Source organism: Macrobrachium nipponense, chromosome 10, assembly GCF_015104395.2.
Source record: "Macrobrachium nipponense isolate FS-2020 chromosome 10, ASM1510439v2, whole genome shotgun sequence".
NCBI lineage: Eukaryota > Metazoa > Arthropoda > Malacostraca > Decapoda > Palaemonidae > Macrobrachium > Macrobrachium nipponense.
Window position 1 is genome coordinate 88,217,038 of NC_087204.1, and position 17,054 is coordinate 88,234,091.

The following is a 17,054-nucleotide window of genomic DNA, read 5'->3' on the forward strand; positions in this document are numbered from 1 at the left end:
GGGCAATCTGAGGTAAAGGGTACTGGATCTCTTGCAGGCCTCTCTACCTTCTTAAAAATGACAAATTTGTAATCAATTTGTATTTTTCATAACTGACAAACCTTCGGTCTTAACGATAAGATAATCTTCTTGTGCCAGCTGGAAACCGGTTAAAAACAATCAAAGATTGTAAAGCAAGGAATCTGTGGCATCTGGCAACTCATGCTACAAGGTAGAGCTGGTCACCAACCAGGCATAGAATCCCATGATGCATCAGTCTTTCCTCCAACCCAGGAAAAGAGAGAGGGGCGACTAGAGGTGGGCAGTAAACATTAAGACCAGGTTTGTAAGCAATGAAAAATACAAAATTAAAAATTTGTTACTTGTTCATATGCAGAACAAACCTTCGGTCTTAACAATAGGATAAACTTATACTTGGAGGAAGGTACAAGTACAGTAAGTCCTCGGGTTACGCCGGTCTCGACTTACGATGTTTCGTGGTTACGAACGCGCCCCCATAAAAATATAAAAAGTAATATTATGCGTCGTTCCGTCTTACGCGGTTTAGCGTCGTAAGCGACGTAAACAAACGCGAACTAGTTCCGGGCGCACGGCGGAAAAATACGCTTTGTGGGGGAGAGGACGGCGTCGCTTCGCTACGCTCATTCCTCGCCCACACGCCATTTTGGTTGTTTACGCTGCCTCTCTCTCCCTCGTGTTGTATCGTTTTTGTAACTTTTTGCTCTTTGTTATGGCTCCCAAGCGCAAGGCGGACTCTTCTGATGGTAGTGCATCGAAGAAAAGAAAGGCCATCACCATGGAAATTAAAGTGGACATTATAACGCGATCTGAGAAGGGAGAAACGCCAACAAACATTGGCCGCTCGCTTGGCCTTAGCCGTTCGACCATTGCTACCATTATCAAAGATAAAGAGCGCATCGTTGAACATGTGAAAGGATCTGCTCCTATGAAAGCGACAGTGATAACCAAGCAGTGTAGTGGTCTAATAATTGAAATGGAAAGGTTATTGGTGCTTTGGTTGGAAGACCAAAATCAACGGCGTATCCCAGTCAGCCTTATGGTGATTCAGGAGAAGGCGAAAAGATTGTTTGAAGCGTTGAAAAAAGAAAAGGGGGAGGGAAGTGAAAGTGAAGAGTTTGTGGCTAGTAGGGTTGGTTTATGCGATTTAGAGCTCGGGCCAATTACCATAACCTTAAAGTGCAAGGTGAAGCTGCTAGTGGGGATGAGAAAGCAGCGAGCAAATTTCCTAAAGCGTTGTCCGAGATCATTAAGGAGGGGGGTTATTCTGCTCAGCAAGTGTTTAACGTGGATGAGACAGGTTTGTTTTGGAAGCGTATGCCTAACCGCACTTACATCGCCAAGGAGGAGAAGTCAGCACCCGGTCATAAAGCCAGCAAGGAGAGGCTAACTTTATTACTTATTTGGGGGTAATGCTGCTGGCGACTTCAAACTGAAGCCCTTGTTGGTGTATCAGGCTGAAAATCCAAGGGCACTCAAGGGCATTTGGAAGGGTCAACTACCAGAAAAAAAAAAAAATAATTTGGAAGTTCCAACAAGAAGGACATGGGTGACACTTGCAGCGTTTGAGGACTGGTTCATAAACCATTTTGTTCCAAGTGTGGAGCGGTATTGCGCCTCCAAGGGTATCCCCTTTAAGGTGTTGCTAGTGCTGGACAATGCCCCTGGACACCCTGCCCAGCTGGGAGACTTCAACCCTAATGTCAAGGTGGTTTACCTTCCACCTAATACCACGGCCCTTTTACAGCCTATGGACCAAGGAGTGATTGCTTCGTTCAAGGCCTACTACCTACGAAGGACAATTGCTATGGCTTTACAGGCAACTGAAACCAAGAAGGACTTGACTCTGAAGGACTTTTGGAAATCCTACAACATCCTGATGCTGTAAAGAACATTGCTGATTCCTGGGAGGAGGTTAAGCAAACAAACATGAATGGTGTCTGGAAGAAAATTTGTCCTCAATTTGTGAATGATTTCCATGGGTTTGAGGACACAGTTCAGCAAGTTGTCAAGAACATTGTTGCCCTGAGTAAGGAAGTCAATTTGGAGATGGAGGTCGATGATGTTACAGAGCTGCTGGAGTCTCATGGCAAGGAGTTATCTGCTGAGGACCTGATACAACTGGAGAAACAGATGATAGAGGAAGAAGAAGAAGCACCCACCCCAGAGCCTAAGGCTTTCACAAGGCAGGACTTGGCAAGAGGTTTTGCAGAGTTGCAGCAAGTGTTGGCAACTTTTGAGGCTCAGGATCCCAACTTGGACAGGTTCACTAGGGTTTCCAGAGGCATCATGGATTTGATGCAGTGTTACAAGGAGATCTTGGATGAAAAGAGGTTGCTCTCTGTTCAGACTAACCTGGAGCAGTATTTTAAGAAGGTAGAGAGGCCTGCAAGAGATCCTGTACCCTCTACCTCAGCTGCCTCTGCTAATCCAGACTCGCCTGCCCCACAATCTCCAGCACCTTCTGAATGTTCTGCTAACCCAGACTCGCCTGCCCCCACAATCCCCCCCCTCTCCAGCACCTTCTGAATGTTCTGCTAACCCAGACTCACCTGCCCCAGCATCTCCAGCACCTTCTGTAGGTTCTGCCTCACCTTAAGACTCACCTGCCCCAGCATCTCCAGTAGTATGTTCTGCCTCACCTCAAGAATCACCTGCCCCAGCATCTCCAGCATCTTCTGGAGGTTCTTTTTTTCTTCACTAACCTCCCCCAGTCTCTCCAGCACCGCAGCTTCCTCTCCAGTGTGCAAGCCAACCAAATTAATAAAGGTAAGGCATTGTTCTCTTGTTGTTATTGATACGTATTTACATTAAATCAAATGTGGTATTTTTTTAATGTTCCGACTTTTGCTGAAAATCGTGTTACGACGCATCTTAAGAACGGATCAACGTCGTAACTCGAGGACCCCCTGTATCCTGAAGCGGCTGGGAGTTTAACCCACCTGACTACCCTTCCTAGAAGAATGACTTCTAAAGAACGGGGGTCAAAGCCTGTGAGAGAATAGACAATCGGATATCTAAAACCTCAGCCATCTGAGGTTGAAATACAATATATGGCCAGATTCACTGCATTCCAGGAACAAAAGAAAACTGCCTGTTCAAGTAACAAACCATGCAAGCCACAGAAGTTTGTCACCACTCCTCACTTTCCTTGCTAAAGAGAGAGAAGCACTATTTTTATTTTTACTATACTATTGTATAGTAAAAATACAAAACCACCACCAGTATGACCACCTTACCTGTATCAGACCAGTTCCAGAATGATGTGTCTATTCTTTTAACCGCCCATACGAAAAAGGAAAAAAAAAAAAAAAAATAGAAAGAAAGAGGCCTGCCAACTCACTCATTCTCTCTTTTGTACAATCATTTTAAGTGAGATACAAACTGTCCTGCCAGGGACACTGGGCTTTTCAACAAAATGGAGGTACAGTAGGGCCTCGATAATCGCTGGGGATAGGGCCCAGAACTCCCCGTGATAGGTAAATACCCGTGTTATCCTGGTACCCCCCCCTAAAAATTGCTTTAAACTGCCTACTGTAATAATTAACCCACCCAAGACCACTATTTCAATGTTTATAACTGCCTACTTTAGTTCAAGCACCAAATATGTCTTAAACTATCACCTTAAACTAAATTCAAGACAGTTTCAAAGTTATTCTTTCCTATCTTCAATTTCCCCTTCATCAGATCAGCAAACAAAAGTATATTACCTAACAATTCCTTTCTATTTTCATGATTTGGCTGCTGCACCAAACTAAAAGTACATAGTATATATATTTTGTGAACGAACATATTTACAGCACCCAACTATAATATTAATGTATAAACAGCAAAATACAGCAATAAAAATCTATTTTTGTCTTTTGTTTACGTTTAGAATCAGCTGATGGACGTTTATTACCGAAAGAATTATTTTGGAAAATAATTTAGTTGCTAAAAGAAACAAATTTATTAATGGAATTATTATTATTTTTAACTTTGTACATAATAGTTTATGATATTATGATACACTAATTCATATGGTCTTGAGAGGAGGAGGAAAGAAGAGAGAGAGAGAGAGAGAGCGAGAGAGAGATAGAGAGAGAAGAGAGAGAGAGAGAGACAGCACTTAGGATGAGAGCAACTGTTGAATAGCTTGAGAGAGCAGCTTAAGACAAGAGTACTGTTACTAGCTTAGCTCCAGAATAACATAATGAAATTTGTATTTTAAATATTTTTATGGTGATAAGAAATGAAACATGGATAGTTATAAGACATTCTCTTGTATATTGTTATAATGTGATACTCATTTAGTCAACTATAAAAGTTGTATTGAAGCACAGTTTCGTAAATCACAGAAAGAATAAAAATATGGCAACACATGTACCTACAAATGTTGGGAACCATTTTGTTCTTTTATTACGATAATAATAGATCAGTATTATAGTTTTTTTCTGTAAGAGAGAGAGAGAGAGAGAGAGAGACGAGAGAGAGAGAGCAGAGAGAGAGAGAGAGAGATTTTGCTATTTACATTCATAGTATTTGAAAATTTGTAAATGAGTGTATCCTAAAAATGCATTTAGTCATAAAAAAAAAAGAAGAAACAGTAATTAGTGAATCTTGCTCTATGATAAAATTCCGTGATTTTGTTAATTTTCCGGGATGTACGTAGTATTTGGGCTGCCACAAAAAATAGTAAAGTGATTTATGACAGAATTTAGAGGATACTTACTGTAAAAATACATCGGTAGTTTGAAGAACGGTGTAACCACTATCACATTGTGTAAAAATAGTTTGTACGAACGAGACTAGGTTTGGTGACGTCACAGTGGTCATACGTATTTTTTTTCGTGAATGAATACACATTTATGATAAAAAAAAGTGTGTGAATAGTTACTGTACTGCTTAGAGTACCATACTGTAATATTAATGTAATCACATCAAAATAAAGTAATCATTGCATGCTGTAAACATGTAAAGTGTATTTTTGTCTTTGAAAAATGCATTCCCCAAGGAATTGATTACCTTGAAGAGGCTTTTTATCATGAAGATATGCCAATAATATATGAGATATGCATTTTATTATGAATATATGACAATAATATACAGTAGACCCTTGACTCACGAACGCATTGACCCACGTACAACTCGATCCCCGACCAAAATTATAGGTAAAATTTCACCCTTGACCTATGAACTAACTTTGAGATACGAACAAAAAAAATGCGGAAAATAAAAATTCTGTTTGGGTCATGAACTAATTTTGAGACATGAACATTTGAAAAATGCTGGAAATTTCTGGAAAATAACAATTCACTTTGTTTCACAAACTAATTTTTAGACCACAACAAACATTTGAAAAATGCGCGAAATCGCCAGCACACGTGAGAGCGTTTGAGTTGCCATGGGAACAGCCATCCTCCAGCCACCCACGCACGGCGTCACCCACGCATCGCTCTTTGTCTCATCTCATTGTGTACAAGACGTTCGTCAATTCGCTTAGCATTTTTTGCGCTAAAACTTGTGATTTTCTTCATAATGGGCCCTAAGAAAGTGAAGAGTGGTGGTGAAAGTAAGAAAGTGAAGAGTGATGGTGAGAAGAGGGTGCAGAGAAGATAACCATTGAAATAAAGAAAGAAATTATAGAAAAGTTTGAACGTGGTGTTCGCGTGACCGATATCGCAAGTGAGTACAAGATGGCCAAGTCGACAATTTCGACAATTTTGAAAAACAAGGATGCCATTAAAGAAGCAAATGTTGCGAAGGGAGTGACAGTACTAACCAAGATGAGATCGCAAACCCTCGAAGAGGCAGAAAAAATAATTTTGAAGTGGGTACATGAGAAACAGATGGCAGGTGATAGTGTAAACGAGCCGATCATCTGCGAGAAAGCTTCGGCAAGTGTATCAGAGTTTGCTGAAGGAAACTCCTTCTACTAGTGCCACGCCAGATGATTTTAAGGCTAGTAAAGGGTGTTTGATAACTTCAAGAAAAGAACTGGAATTCACTCTGTAATTAGGCATGGTGAGGCTGCTAGCGCAGACAAGGCTGCTGCTGAGGCATTCGTGACTGAGTTTGCCGAGTTCGTGGAGGCCGAAGGATACGTCGCTCAACAGATTTTCAATTGTGATGAAACGGGCCTCTTCTGGAAGAAGATGCCCAACAGGACATTTATCACCCAAGAAGAGAAGGCGCTCCCAGGCCACAAGCCAATGAAGGATAGGCTTACGCTTTTGTTATGCTCAAACGCAAGTGGCGACTTGAAACTAAAGCCGCTACTTGTCTACCATTCAAATAACCCGCGTGCCTTTAAGCAGCACAACGTAAATAAGGCCAGACTGCCTGTAATGTGGAGGGCCAATACAAAAAGCATGGGTGACACGGAACTTGTTTATGGAGTGGATTGATGAAGTGTTTGCGCCGACCGTGAGTCAGTACTAACAGAGAACAAGCTACCCCTGCGGTGCCTTCTGATCATGGATAATGCCCCGGCACACCCTTCGTACTTGGCTGACTGCAGTGAACATGACTTCATTCAGTTCAAGTTCCTTCCACCCAACACGACCTCTGTTCTCCAGCCCATGGACCAACAGTCATTAGCTATTTTAAGAATTATATACGAAGGCGCTCTTCTCCAGATGCTTCCGTGTAACTGAAGAGACAAAAATTAACCTTAAAAGAATTTTGGAAGAAGCACTTTAATGTTTTTCACTGCATAACCCTCATTGATAACGCATGGACTGAAGTTACGTACCGCACAATAATTCTGCGTGGCGGAAACTTTGGCCCCAGTGGCGTAACTGTCCGTGACTTTGAGGGCTTCGATGCAGAGATTGTGCAAGAAATTGTGTCCATGGGCACAGTATGGGTCTACAAGTCAACGACGAAGATGTTGAAGAATTGGTCGCTGAACATTCAGAAGATTTGACTGCGGACGAACTTGTTCAACTCCACAAAGAGCAGCAGGAGCAACTTGCTCGGGAGCAATCAACTGACGAAGAGGAGGCTGGGGAGGAAGTTACAGATGTCAGCAGTGATGTGATAAAAGCCGCATTGGAAAAGTGGAATGATGTCCAGTGCTTCCTTGAATTGTATCATCCGGACAAAATTGTTACGAACAGGATCGTGAATATGCTCAATGAAAATTTAATGAGCCATTTCAGAAAAGTTATGCAAGGAAGGAAAAGGCAACAGACATTGGATAAGTTTGTGATTAAACATTCACCAAAAAAACCTAGAAGAGTTGAATCTCCGGAACGAGATCTCCCCGACCTGGATGGGGGAGGGTCTCCTTCCGCACAATAACCTCCTCCCCACCCACCACCCTCCTCTTCTCTTGTCCGTCAAGCCAGAAGTCTCGCCAGTCATAGTAAGTGTTCACTTTACAAACGTTTTTATAGTGTTAGTTTACCATTTTAAATTATATTATTAGATATATTAAGGTTTTTTACACTGACTTTTACATTATCTGTGTAAAATAAGGCAAAATATACATAATATATATTGGTTCGTAGGGGTCGAGAACCAATTAATATTATTCCCATTAAACCTTATGGGGAAATTAGCTCCGAGTCACAAACAATTTGGAACACGACCAAGGTCTAGGAACGGATTGTGTTCGTGAGTCAAGGGTCTACTGTATAAGGTAAAAATGGTTTTATTACGTTTACGCTTCGTCGCCATTGCATGCTGTAAACATGTAAAGTGTATTTTTGTTTTTTGAAAAATGCATTCCCCAAGGAATTATTCTTTGAAGAGGCTTTGTATTAAGATATGCCAATAATATATAAGATATGCATTTTATTATGAATATATGACAATAATATATAAGGTAAAAATGGTTTTATTACGTTTACGCTTTGTCGCCGATCGCAAACAACAATACGATAATCTATGACAATTATAGTTTGTATGACTGCAGTGTTTAGAGAAGTTGATTACATTATACCAAAACAATAATGAAGTTCGAATTGAAAATTAATGTTTTCCTAAATGTTATTACTACTGTAATTACACTACTACTATTAACATTTCTAAAAGGTTAAGAATGACAAAGGTGCTGTTACGTGTAACTCAATGTTTACATTTCTGCTGGCCGCTCAACTACAAGTTGATGTCAATGATGTGGAATTATTCCATGAATAGGCTATATACAGTATTATCAAATTATGCCAATAATATATAAGGTGAGAATGGTTTTATTACCTTTATTGTCAGTTAATATCATAATGTGAATCTGTTCATGCATTTGCTGGTTATCGGAACCGGACGAGGCTTAGCCTACCACGGACAAGCCCTCGATGCTGCGATTCATACCAGCGATAGAGACTGAGAAGTGGTCCAAGGAAAAACCTGTGATTAACTGAATCTGTGATTGCTGATCCGCGACTAAGCGAGGCCCCACTGTACCTTATGAATGATGAGGTCAATGACTTCACCTTCTTAAAAGCTGCTAAATCTCTGAGAACAGAATTTCACAAAAAATTGGGTGATTTCCTATTCCATCAACTATTTAGAAGGAATTTTATTGGCCTCATCCATAAACTGGTTCCAGTTCCTCTAGGTATACGTACTCTTTTTCACAGCAGACACATTTTGAATATTCATTAATATATATTCCCTAAAAACTTACTAATATAGAAGATTGACTTTGCCCTCAGGTTTCACAGTTGTCTAGAAAGAGAAGCAACAGGCGGGTCAACTTGCCCAACAAGGACAGGATTTTCTAAAAACTTGGGAGAAGTGGGGAGACGTAAAAAGTAGAAATTAGCATCTAGCATGTTTACCAACTGCATCTACTCTCCCTCTCAATCACCTTTTCAAATGTACCTCTAAGATTAGCTACATCAGCTTCTATTCTGCCAAACCTCACATCCTGAACAATATGGGGAGCTTTGAAAGAAAATTTTAAAGTAACTACTAGGAAAACAGGTAGAGCAGAAAGAGCTGCTATCTGAAAGGTTGCGAAAAGATGAGACACTTACTTTTAACCTCACTTCTTGTCCTAGTGTTAGAGGAATCTTTTTTTCTGCCTTTTCCTATTATCTGCTTCTTGCATCTACTTATACTACTTATAAATATTCATTCCTTCATCTCAACAAACAATACACTGATCACAGTGATCGTTAAAAGAACAATCTTTGTTCCTACATTTAACATATATGTCATGACCACTTTAAACTGAAAAGTAAGGGTAGGTATATACCATTTTACTTTACAAGGTACATACCCTCTTATTTTACAGACTTGAAACTATTTATTTTTATCCTCTTTGGATGCCATCCAAAATAATGACAAAAACTAAGATAAACCAAACCTATAATCCAGAAAACAATGTAATCATTAACTACATATACATAGTACAGTACACATAAACAGTACTCAACACATCATCATGGGCTAATGACAGAGAATAAACTGAATGGTAAACAACAGACACTTGAATCACCTGTAATGGATGGGTCAAAAACGGTTAAAACTAATCCTATTAATTTTTTAGTTTGCACCCATTATCATCCTCCTGCTTGACATTTGGAATTACAGCTATCGTGACAGAGAGGTAAGACTCATTTAAAAAATTAGTTTTAACTTAGGGACTTCTAAAAATTTTCTATTTTTATACATACATTTTCCATTACATGTTTCCACACAACTCACTGGTGCTGTTTTAACAGATCTAACATAAAGAAAATTTGACTTACCCACAAAACAGATCAAAATACTTACTCTAGCTGACAAGGTATGAGAATGCTAGGCAAGTCAGGATTTGCCAGGGACACATAAAAGTTTGTTAGTAATGCACATGACAGCATTATCATGCTGCTTTTCAAAAAAAATGAGATAGATAGAACTCTTCTCCAACTTTCCCATCTTGTAATAGGAACCCAAGCACTAACTGAAAAGGTAAAAGAAAAAATATCTTAACAATGTACTTGAAAAGCAGGAATTTAAAGAACAAGGTGTCAAAAAGAATGCAGAACACACTCTGCAATATGTGTTCAACAGCTGACATGCCAAGTTATATAGTGTCTTCCAGCTTTGCCCTTACCTCACACACTGTAATCAGACTTCAAATGTATCTTCTGAATTTTCTCATACAGGCGAAATCATTGTAGCCATACAACTTTCTTGATAAGTAGCACAAATGCTAATAGTATACGTACTACTCCATTAACATCAATTATATTATAAATTCATGTTACTTTCCATAAATTTACTATACAAATAAGCAATCACATATACCACCAAACCATATGAACATTAAACAAGTAGAGCTATTCAAAGTATAAAAGTGCTTTTCATAACCGATCCTGACTTATGAAACAAATATCTCGCGATAACACATCCTGAACTACTTACATTTAAGAAGTTAGTTTTCAACTACCGGGACTACCAATATTCTAACATTTTTTCTTTTTAACAACAAGCAGGTAATCCTGCCTTTCAGCATGGGATTTTTATAAATTTCAGAGACAAGAAAAAAGATACGTACATGCAGTCCCTGAATTATGATGGTCTCAACTTAAGACGATCCAATTTGACAAAGCTTTTCCAAAATATTCATAAAAAAATTTGTCTCTGCCTTAAGGTGAAAATCCGGAGTTAAGCCAACGTTAGGCTGGGTACTAGTTTCTGAGCTCTGTCATGTAAATGACTGTCGCCATCCTTCCATTACGCGAGTCAACCACAGGATTCAAGGTGAGGCTTTCATAGATTGTTTTTTTTCATTCTATAAATTTTTTTAAGTTAAGATCAAACTTAAGTCAAGGCCTCTGGAATGGATCTCCATCTTAACTCAGAAACCGCCTGTATATTTTATTCATCCTTCTACTGGAAAGGCTGACAGGTGGAGAAAAAAAATTGACTTTTATCAAATTTTTCAAAGTCCTTAGAAATTGTTTTGCTGCTAAGTAATTTCTTTCTTTCCAAATTTTGATTTCTGTTTTTTTATTATAGAAAACCCTTTTTTAACAGATCAAAAAGCGAATGTACCAAACTTTCATAATAAAATTATTAATTGGATAATTACCTACTGTTAAACTTAGTTTGTATCTTCGTGCTCATAGGCAAGTTGGCATTCAAACTAAAGATTCATTGGCTTCCCGGATGACTGTCTAGCACACCTGATCACCAGGTGTGTTTTGAATGTTTTAGTGCTCCTATACAATATATGTACCTTTATGCTCTCCAAAATATTAAAGCCTGGGATTTAAAACAAAGTGTCAAGGATTGCCCTTTCTTCAGTTCAGGAAAAAGACTACCCACTTCTATTAGCCAACTATGGACTTTACTGCTCTAAAATATGATTCAGCAGACTTAAGGGTGGGCGGGAAAAACCAAATTATTACACTTTTACTGCACCACATTAATTACATCCTCATCCAGCAAATAATAATAATACTAAATGGAGTTGCAACAGCTCTCACATTATGAATGTTTACCGTCAATAAAGGTAAAAAGTTCTCATGCACTACCCCTATCAAATATATCACTAAGATCCATGTGTTTGAATAATTTAGGATAGGTCCAATTGAAATATGGACTATTTTCGACAGTTTTATGCGTAAATAAACATATCTAGAAACATTATTGCTAAAAAAAATCACAATTTTTCCAAGTAAATTGATTTTTCCTAACAATACAAACCTGAGGTCCTTTACATTAGGATATACTCTCAGTGTAGGTTGGAATATGGCCATTAAATTCTTCAACAAGGTTAGGCAGTAACTACCGTCTGGTAGGCACCCACTTGCCCGGATGTAAACACTCCACTTTGCCTTTCAGCCTAGGTTTCAGATTGATGGGTGGCATAAGGTGGGCATTATTGTAAAGGACCTAAGGTTTGTATAGTTAGGAAAAATACAATTTACTTTCAAAAAACTGTGATTTGTTCCTACACGATATACAAACCCTTGGTCCTTTAAATTAGGAAGACTCACTGATTGGAGGGAGGAATGTGATTAAGTCTCTAGAACTGACCGGAGTTCAGCGCACCTGGGCTATTCCTCTGGGCTGTAAGAGCAAGGAGGAGTGCCATGCCTCTGACAACCTGATTAGAGTATAGGAACTGCATGATCAAGAGTTAGACTTCTGGGCCTTTTCATGATTGAGGAATTGTGACTCACCTGAAAAAGGGCTGGGTAGAATATTTAGAGTTGGAAGCAGTAATGCAAAGTTCTGGGAAGGGTTTGCATTATTGCCAGTCTCCTTCCTACCCTTACTAGAGGAAGGAACAGGATTGCTTCTATGCTTCTGATAAGAAAAATAGAAAGGAAACTCAATGTGCACGCTTACTGCATCAAACGCCCAACCAGCAAGTGTAAGTTCGAGTCCTATCCTTAACCTAAAGCAAGAGGAGTAGAAGGATGAGGCAGGGAAGGTGGAGAGAGGCCAGTTACTCTTGCACCCTTCTTACCTCTAGAACCGCACACCATAGGCTAGATGCAACTTGTCCTCTTGAAGGAGCCGGGTAACCAAACAACTTGTCAGTATCCACCACCAGTCCAAGGAAAAGAGGTTCAAAGGACATGTGGGCAGACCTGAGGGAAGGAAGATATAAATGTGGTCATAATGAGACCGCACCTATCTTCCGGTCCGACATATTCTTCGGAGGGATGAAAAGCACCAAGCCACTGGCACTGATCGCTCTCTGGTTATCTCGTTTACTGATCACTTTCATGAATATAATTGATTACTAAATACATACTTTATATATATATATCACTAAAAGGAATTCTGACATCTAGGCCTGAAAAATTCATAATGTATGAATACATTAGCCTTTCATATATTCAGACATGCATTTGAAAATAACGTAAATGTATGACTAACTCCAAAATAAAATATTAATAATTTTATATCAAATCTCTTTTGCATTAAGTATCAAAGCCAATCGAACTCTAGTATGTAAAAACGCTGCTTTTACTCTCCAATTAGTGAACGAATAAAACAAATATTATTTACAAATATATGAGCATTTCATGTAGTATTAAGCCAGCCATACACTTACGCAACTGGCATGGGGTTTGTCCTGCCGGGAGTAGCGCGCACTCCAGTCCACTTGGGTATTGCCCATGCACGCAGATGACTGGCTCTACTCACATTTAGAGAGGGCAGATGAAATATGCAGTAGCCATACTCCTTTCAGTCTTGTAGTTTAAATCATGGCACCAAGTAAAAGGAAGCCAAGTGAAATAATGATAATAGTACTACTGCAAGATGAATACAAATATAAAATCTGCAAGAAAAGGCGTAAAGTATGGGTGAAGCCATGGCTGAGAAAGAGAGAAAAGTTTTAGCACATGATTTTAGTGAAAGAATTAAAGGAAAATAACCCGGAAGATTATAGAAATTATTTAAGAATGACTGATGATGCCTTCCCGAGATCTTTTATCCCTTGTGTCTCCAAAAATTACAAAGAAAGGTACAGTAACGAAGAAGTCTATACCTACTGAGGAAAGGTTAATTGCAACATTAAGGTAGCTAGCAACAGGCCGATCATTGGAAGACCTCACGTTTTTGACAGGCATATCATGCATAGCCGAGACATGCCAAGCAATATATGATGCCTCCAGGAATGAAAAGCGAAAGAAATCATGAGGTAAATACTTGACTGACTACAACACCCTTTCACAACAGCAGTACTGCCCCGACTCCCACGAGGAAATAGGGCGATCGAGTCTGGGTACTCATAAAGGTATTGTATATATTGAAACTTTGCCTCAGTCCTTCCCAACACCCACAGTGCATCGCGCTAATCAGTTCAACAAGCTGAAAGGACGACGGGACAGGTTCTGGCTTGACAGGACTGACATATATATATATATATATATATATATAGTATATATATATATATATATATATATATATATATATATATATATATATATATATATATATATATATATATATATATATATATATGTATGAATTATATATGTATGTATGTATAAATATGTATGTATATAAATAAAGGTTTTTTGCCACGAAGGAAATAATGAAAAAGCAAGATAGCCAAGTACTTTCAGTCCTGTTCTGGACCCTTTACTGAGGCAAACTGATTTTACAGAGAACAACATAGTCAAAAGAAGGCTTAACCCCCTTACGCCAACTGGACGTATTTTACGTCAACATTTTTTGTCTCCCGTGTGCCGACTGGACGTATTTTACGTCGACTTACAAAAGTTTTTTTTTAAATTCGCGGAAAATATAGGCCTACCAGCCTAAAACTTTTGAATCACGCGCCTTATTGGGGGATGCTGGGAGTTCACGGATTCAAGGTGTTTGTTTTGTTTACAATCGTTACGCAGGCGTGCAAGCGCGAATTTCTTTCTTATCGCACTAAAAAGTATCTGTGACACATCTCTGAAATTATTTCGTCACTTTGACATAATTTTTTGTACCATTGTAAATTAGCTGTTACATGAAGTATTATATATGAAAATGTGCGCATTTTTATGTAGAATACAACAATAAAATACTCATGATTGTAGCTTATATCAGTTTTGAGATATTTTCATATAAATAACGATAATTGCCAAAATTTCAACCTTCGGTCAACCTAGACTCTACCGAAATGGTCAAAAAACGCAATTGTAAGCTAAAACTCTTATATTTTAGTAATATTCAATCATTTACCTTAATTTTGCAACTAATTGGAAGTCTCTAGCACAATATTTTGATTTATGGTGAATTTATGAAAAAACTTTTTCCTTACGTCCGCGCAGTAACTCTTCCGAAAAAAAATCATACATGCGATTGTGGTAATGTTTGCACCATTTTAAAATTAGCCATTATATAGTTTTATATATGGAAATGTGCGCAATTTCATGCACAATACAACTAAAAACACCTATGGTTGTAGCTTTCATCAGTTTTGAGATATTTTCATATAAATAACAATAATTGCCAAAATTTCAACCTCGTCAACTTTGACTCTACCAAAATGGTCAAAAGAAAAAACGCAATTGTAAGCTAAAACGCTTATATTCTAGTAATATTCAAGCATTTACCTTCATTTTGCAACAAATTGGAAGTCTCTAGCACATATTTCGATTTATGGTGAATTTATGAAAAAAATAACATTTTCTTTACATCCGAGCATTAACTCTTCCAAAAAAATCATGTGCGATTGTGGTAATGTTTGCACCATTTTAAATTAGCCGTTACATAATGTTTTATATATGAAAATGTGCGCAATTTCATGTAGAATACAACAAAAATAATTGAGGTTGTAGCTTTTCTCATTTTTTGAAATATTTGCATATAAATCACGATAAATAGAAAAAAACAACGTTCGGTCAAATTTGACTCTACCGAAATGGTCGAAAAACGCAATTGTAAGCTAAAACTCTTACAGTCTAGTAATATTCAGTCCTTTATCTGTATCTTGAAACAAATTTGAAGTCTCTAGCAAAATATTTAGATTTATGGTGAATTTAAAAATAAATCTCTCCGCCACAAATCTCCGAAATGCGTACGTCCCATTCTCGGAATATTTGCTCCGTTTCATATTAGGCATTTCATAGTTTTATATATGAAAATGTGCGCAATTTTATGTAGAATAAAACGAAAAATATTTGAAGGTTGTAGCTTTTCTTATTTCCGAAATAATTGCATATATATATATATAAAAAAATTCGACATTCGGTCAACTTTAACTCGTCAGATATGGTCGAAAACTGCAATTGTAAGCTAATACTCTTACAGAATAGTAATATTCAATCATTTGTCTTCATTTTGAAAGAAATTGGAAGTCTCTAGGACAATATTTAGATTTATTGTGAATTTTTGAAAAAAATATTTGTTTACGTCCGCGCGTTACGAATTCATGCATTATTTTGTGATAATATTTTCTGTGTTGCTTTTATCGTTTTACAATGTGGTATATACCAAAATGATCGCAAATTAGTGTACATTACAATGAAAAAAAAGTAACTTATTACCTTTAACCGTTTTGCCCACAGCGCGATTTGAATACAATTATATATGAAATTTCATTTTTGAGCTATCATATATTGCATATTTATATATGATAATGATAATTTTTTCATTTCTGATGGTTGCATACTAAACTTCAGCCAATGCCAAAAAAAGGAGCCAAAAATGAACTCTTAACCTTGAAAACTAAGCGTGCTGTGAATTTTTGAAAAAAAAATTTTTCCGCTTCCGCGCTCACTCTGAAACACCTCCGGCACACAGGAGACAATATTTTTTTTTTTACCGCTTCGGCGTAAGAAGAGGGTTAATATACGAACTGACACTACAAGAATAGCACACAATAAGGGCGATTTTCACTCTACAGAAAGGAGCCGCCGCCCTGAGGTAGCCACACCTTGAAGGATACACGCAGTAAAACAAGTGATTCTTCCAGAAAACAGTACATTTTGAAAAAACACAGGAGCATATACAATTTAATATCATGAATTTTTTACACAAATTTTCCCCAAAAAATTATTATTAATGAAAAGATATGAGAGAGAGAGAGAGAGGAGAGAGAGAGAGAGAGAGAGAGAGAGATAGAGAGAGGAGAGGAGAGAGAGAGAGAGAGAGAGAGAGAGAGAGAGAGAAATAATAGCTATATACATGTGGGACTAATTTATTAGTTGTTTATTTATTTTAAGGTCCTTCATAAACATCTTACAATTTATGGGTCCAAATGGTACATTCCCAGACTAAGATTTAGGTTGTTTTTATTAGTGATTTGTATAATTGCCGATTCCAGTAAATTTCTTGAAACATAATCATTAGATCTAGAAATTACCGAGGTATCACCCCAATTGATACAATGAGATTTTTCACTCAGATGGATAAACAGTGCATTTGAAGTCTGGGCTGTTCTAACTGAATACGTATGCTGCTTAATACGTACACATAAATTTTAACTTGGCTGACCAACGTAAAACGATGGGCAATCCTTACAAGGAATTTTGTAAATGATGTTGTTATTTGTTACGGGACTATTCTTAATTAGCATATCTTAATGGTATTGTTATAAGAGAACACTTACATCAACATTAAACGATTTAAATATTGATTTTATGGTTTCAAATCCATGA

At 37.8% G+C, this 17,054-nt stretch overlaps 1 protein-coding gene across 1 annotated transcript in view; it reads right to left on the reverse strand.

Moving 5' to 3' along the window:
- LOC135223745 (nucleoporin NDC1-like) overlaps positions 1-17,054 on the reverse strand; it is a gene marked incomplete at its 5' end in the record, with an annotated part of 92,777 nt that overhangs the window by 63,121 nt on the left and 12,602 nt on the right. The window contains 1 exon segment of the mRNA XM_064262499.1: positions 9,724-9,892. Within this exon segment, the coding sequence (XP_064118569.1) occupies positions 9,724-9,892 (169 nt within the window).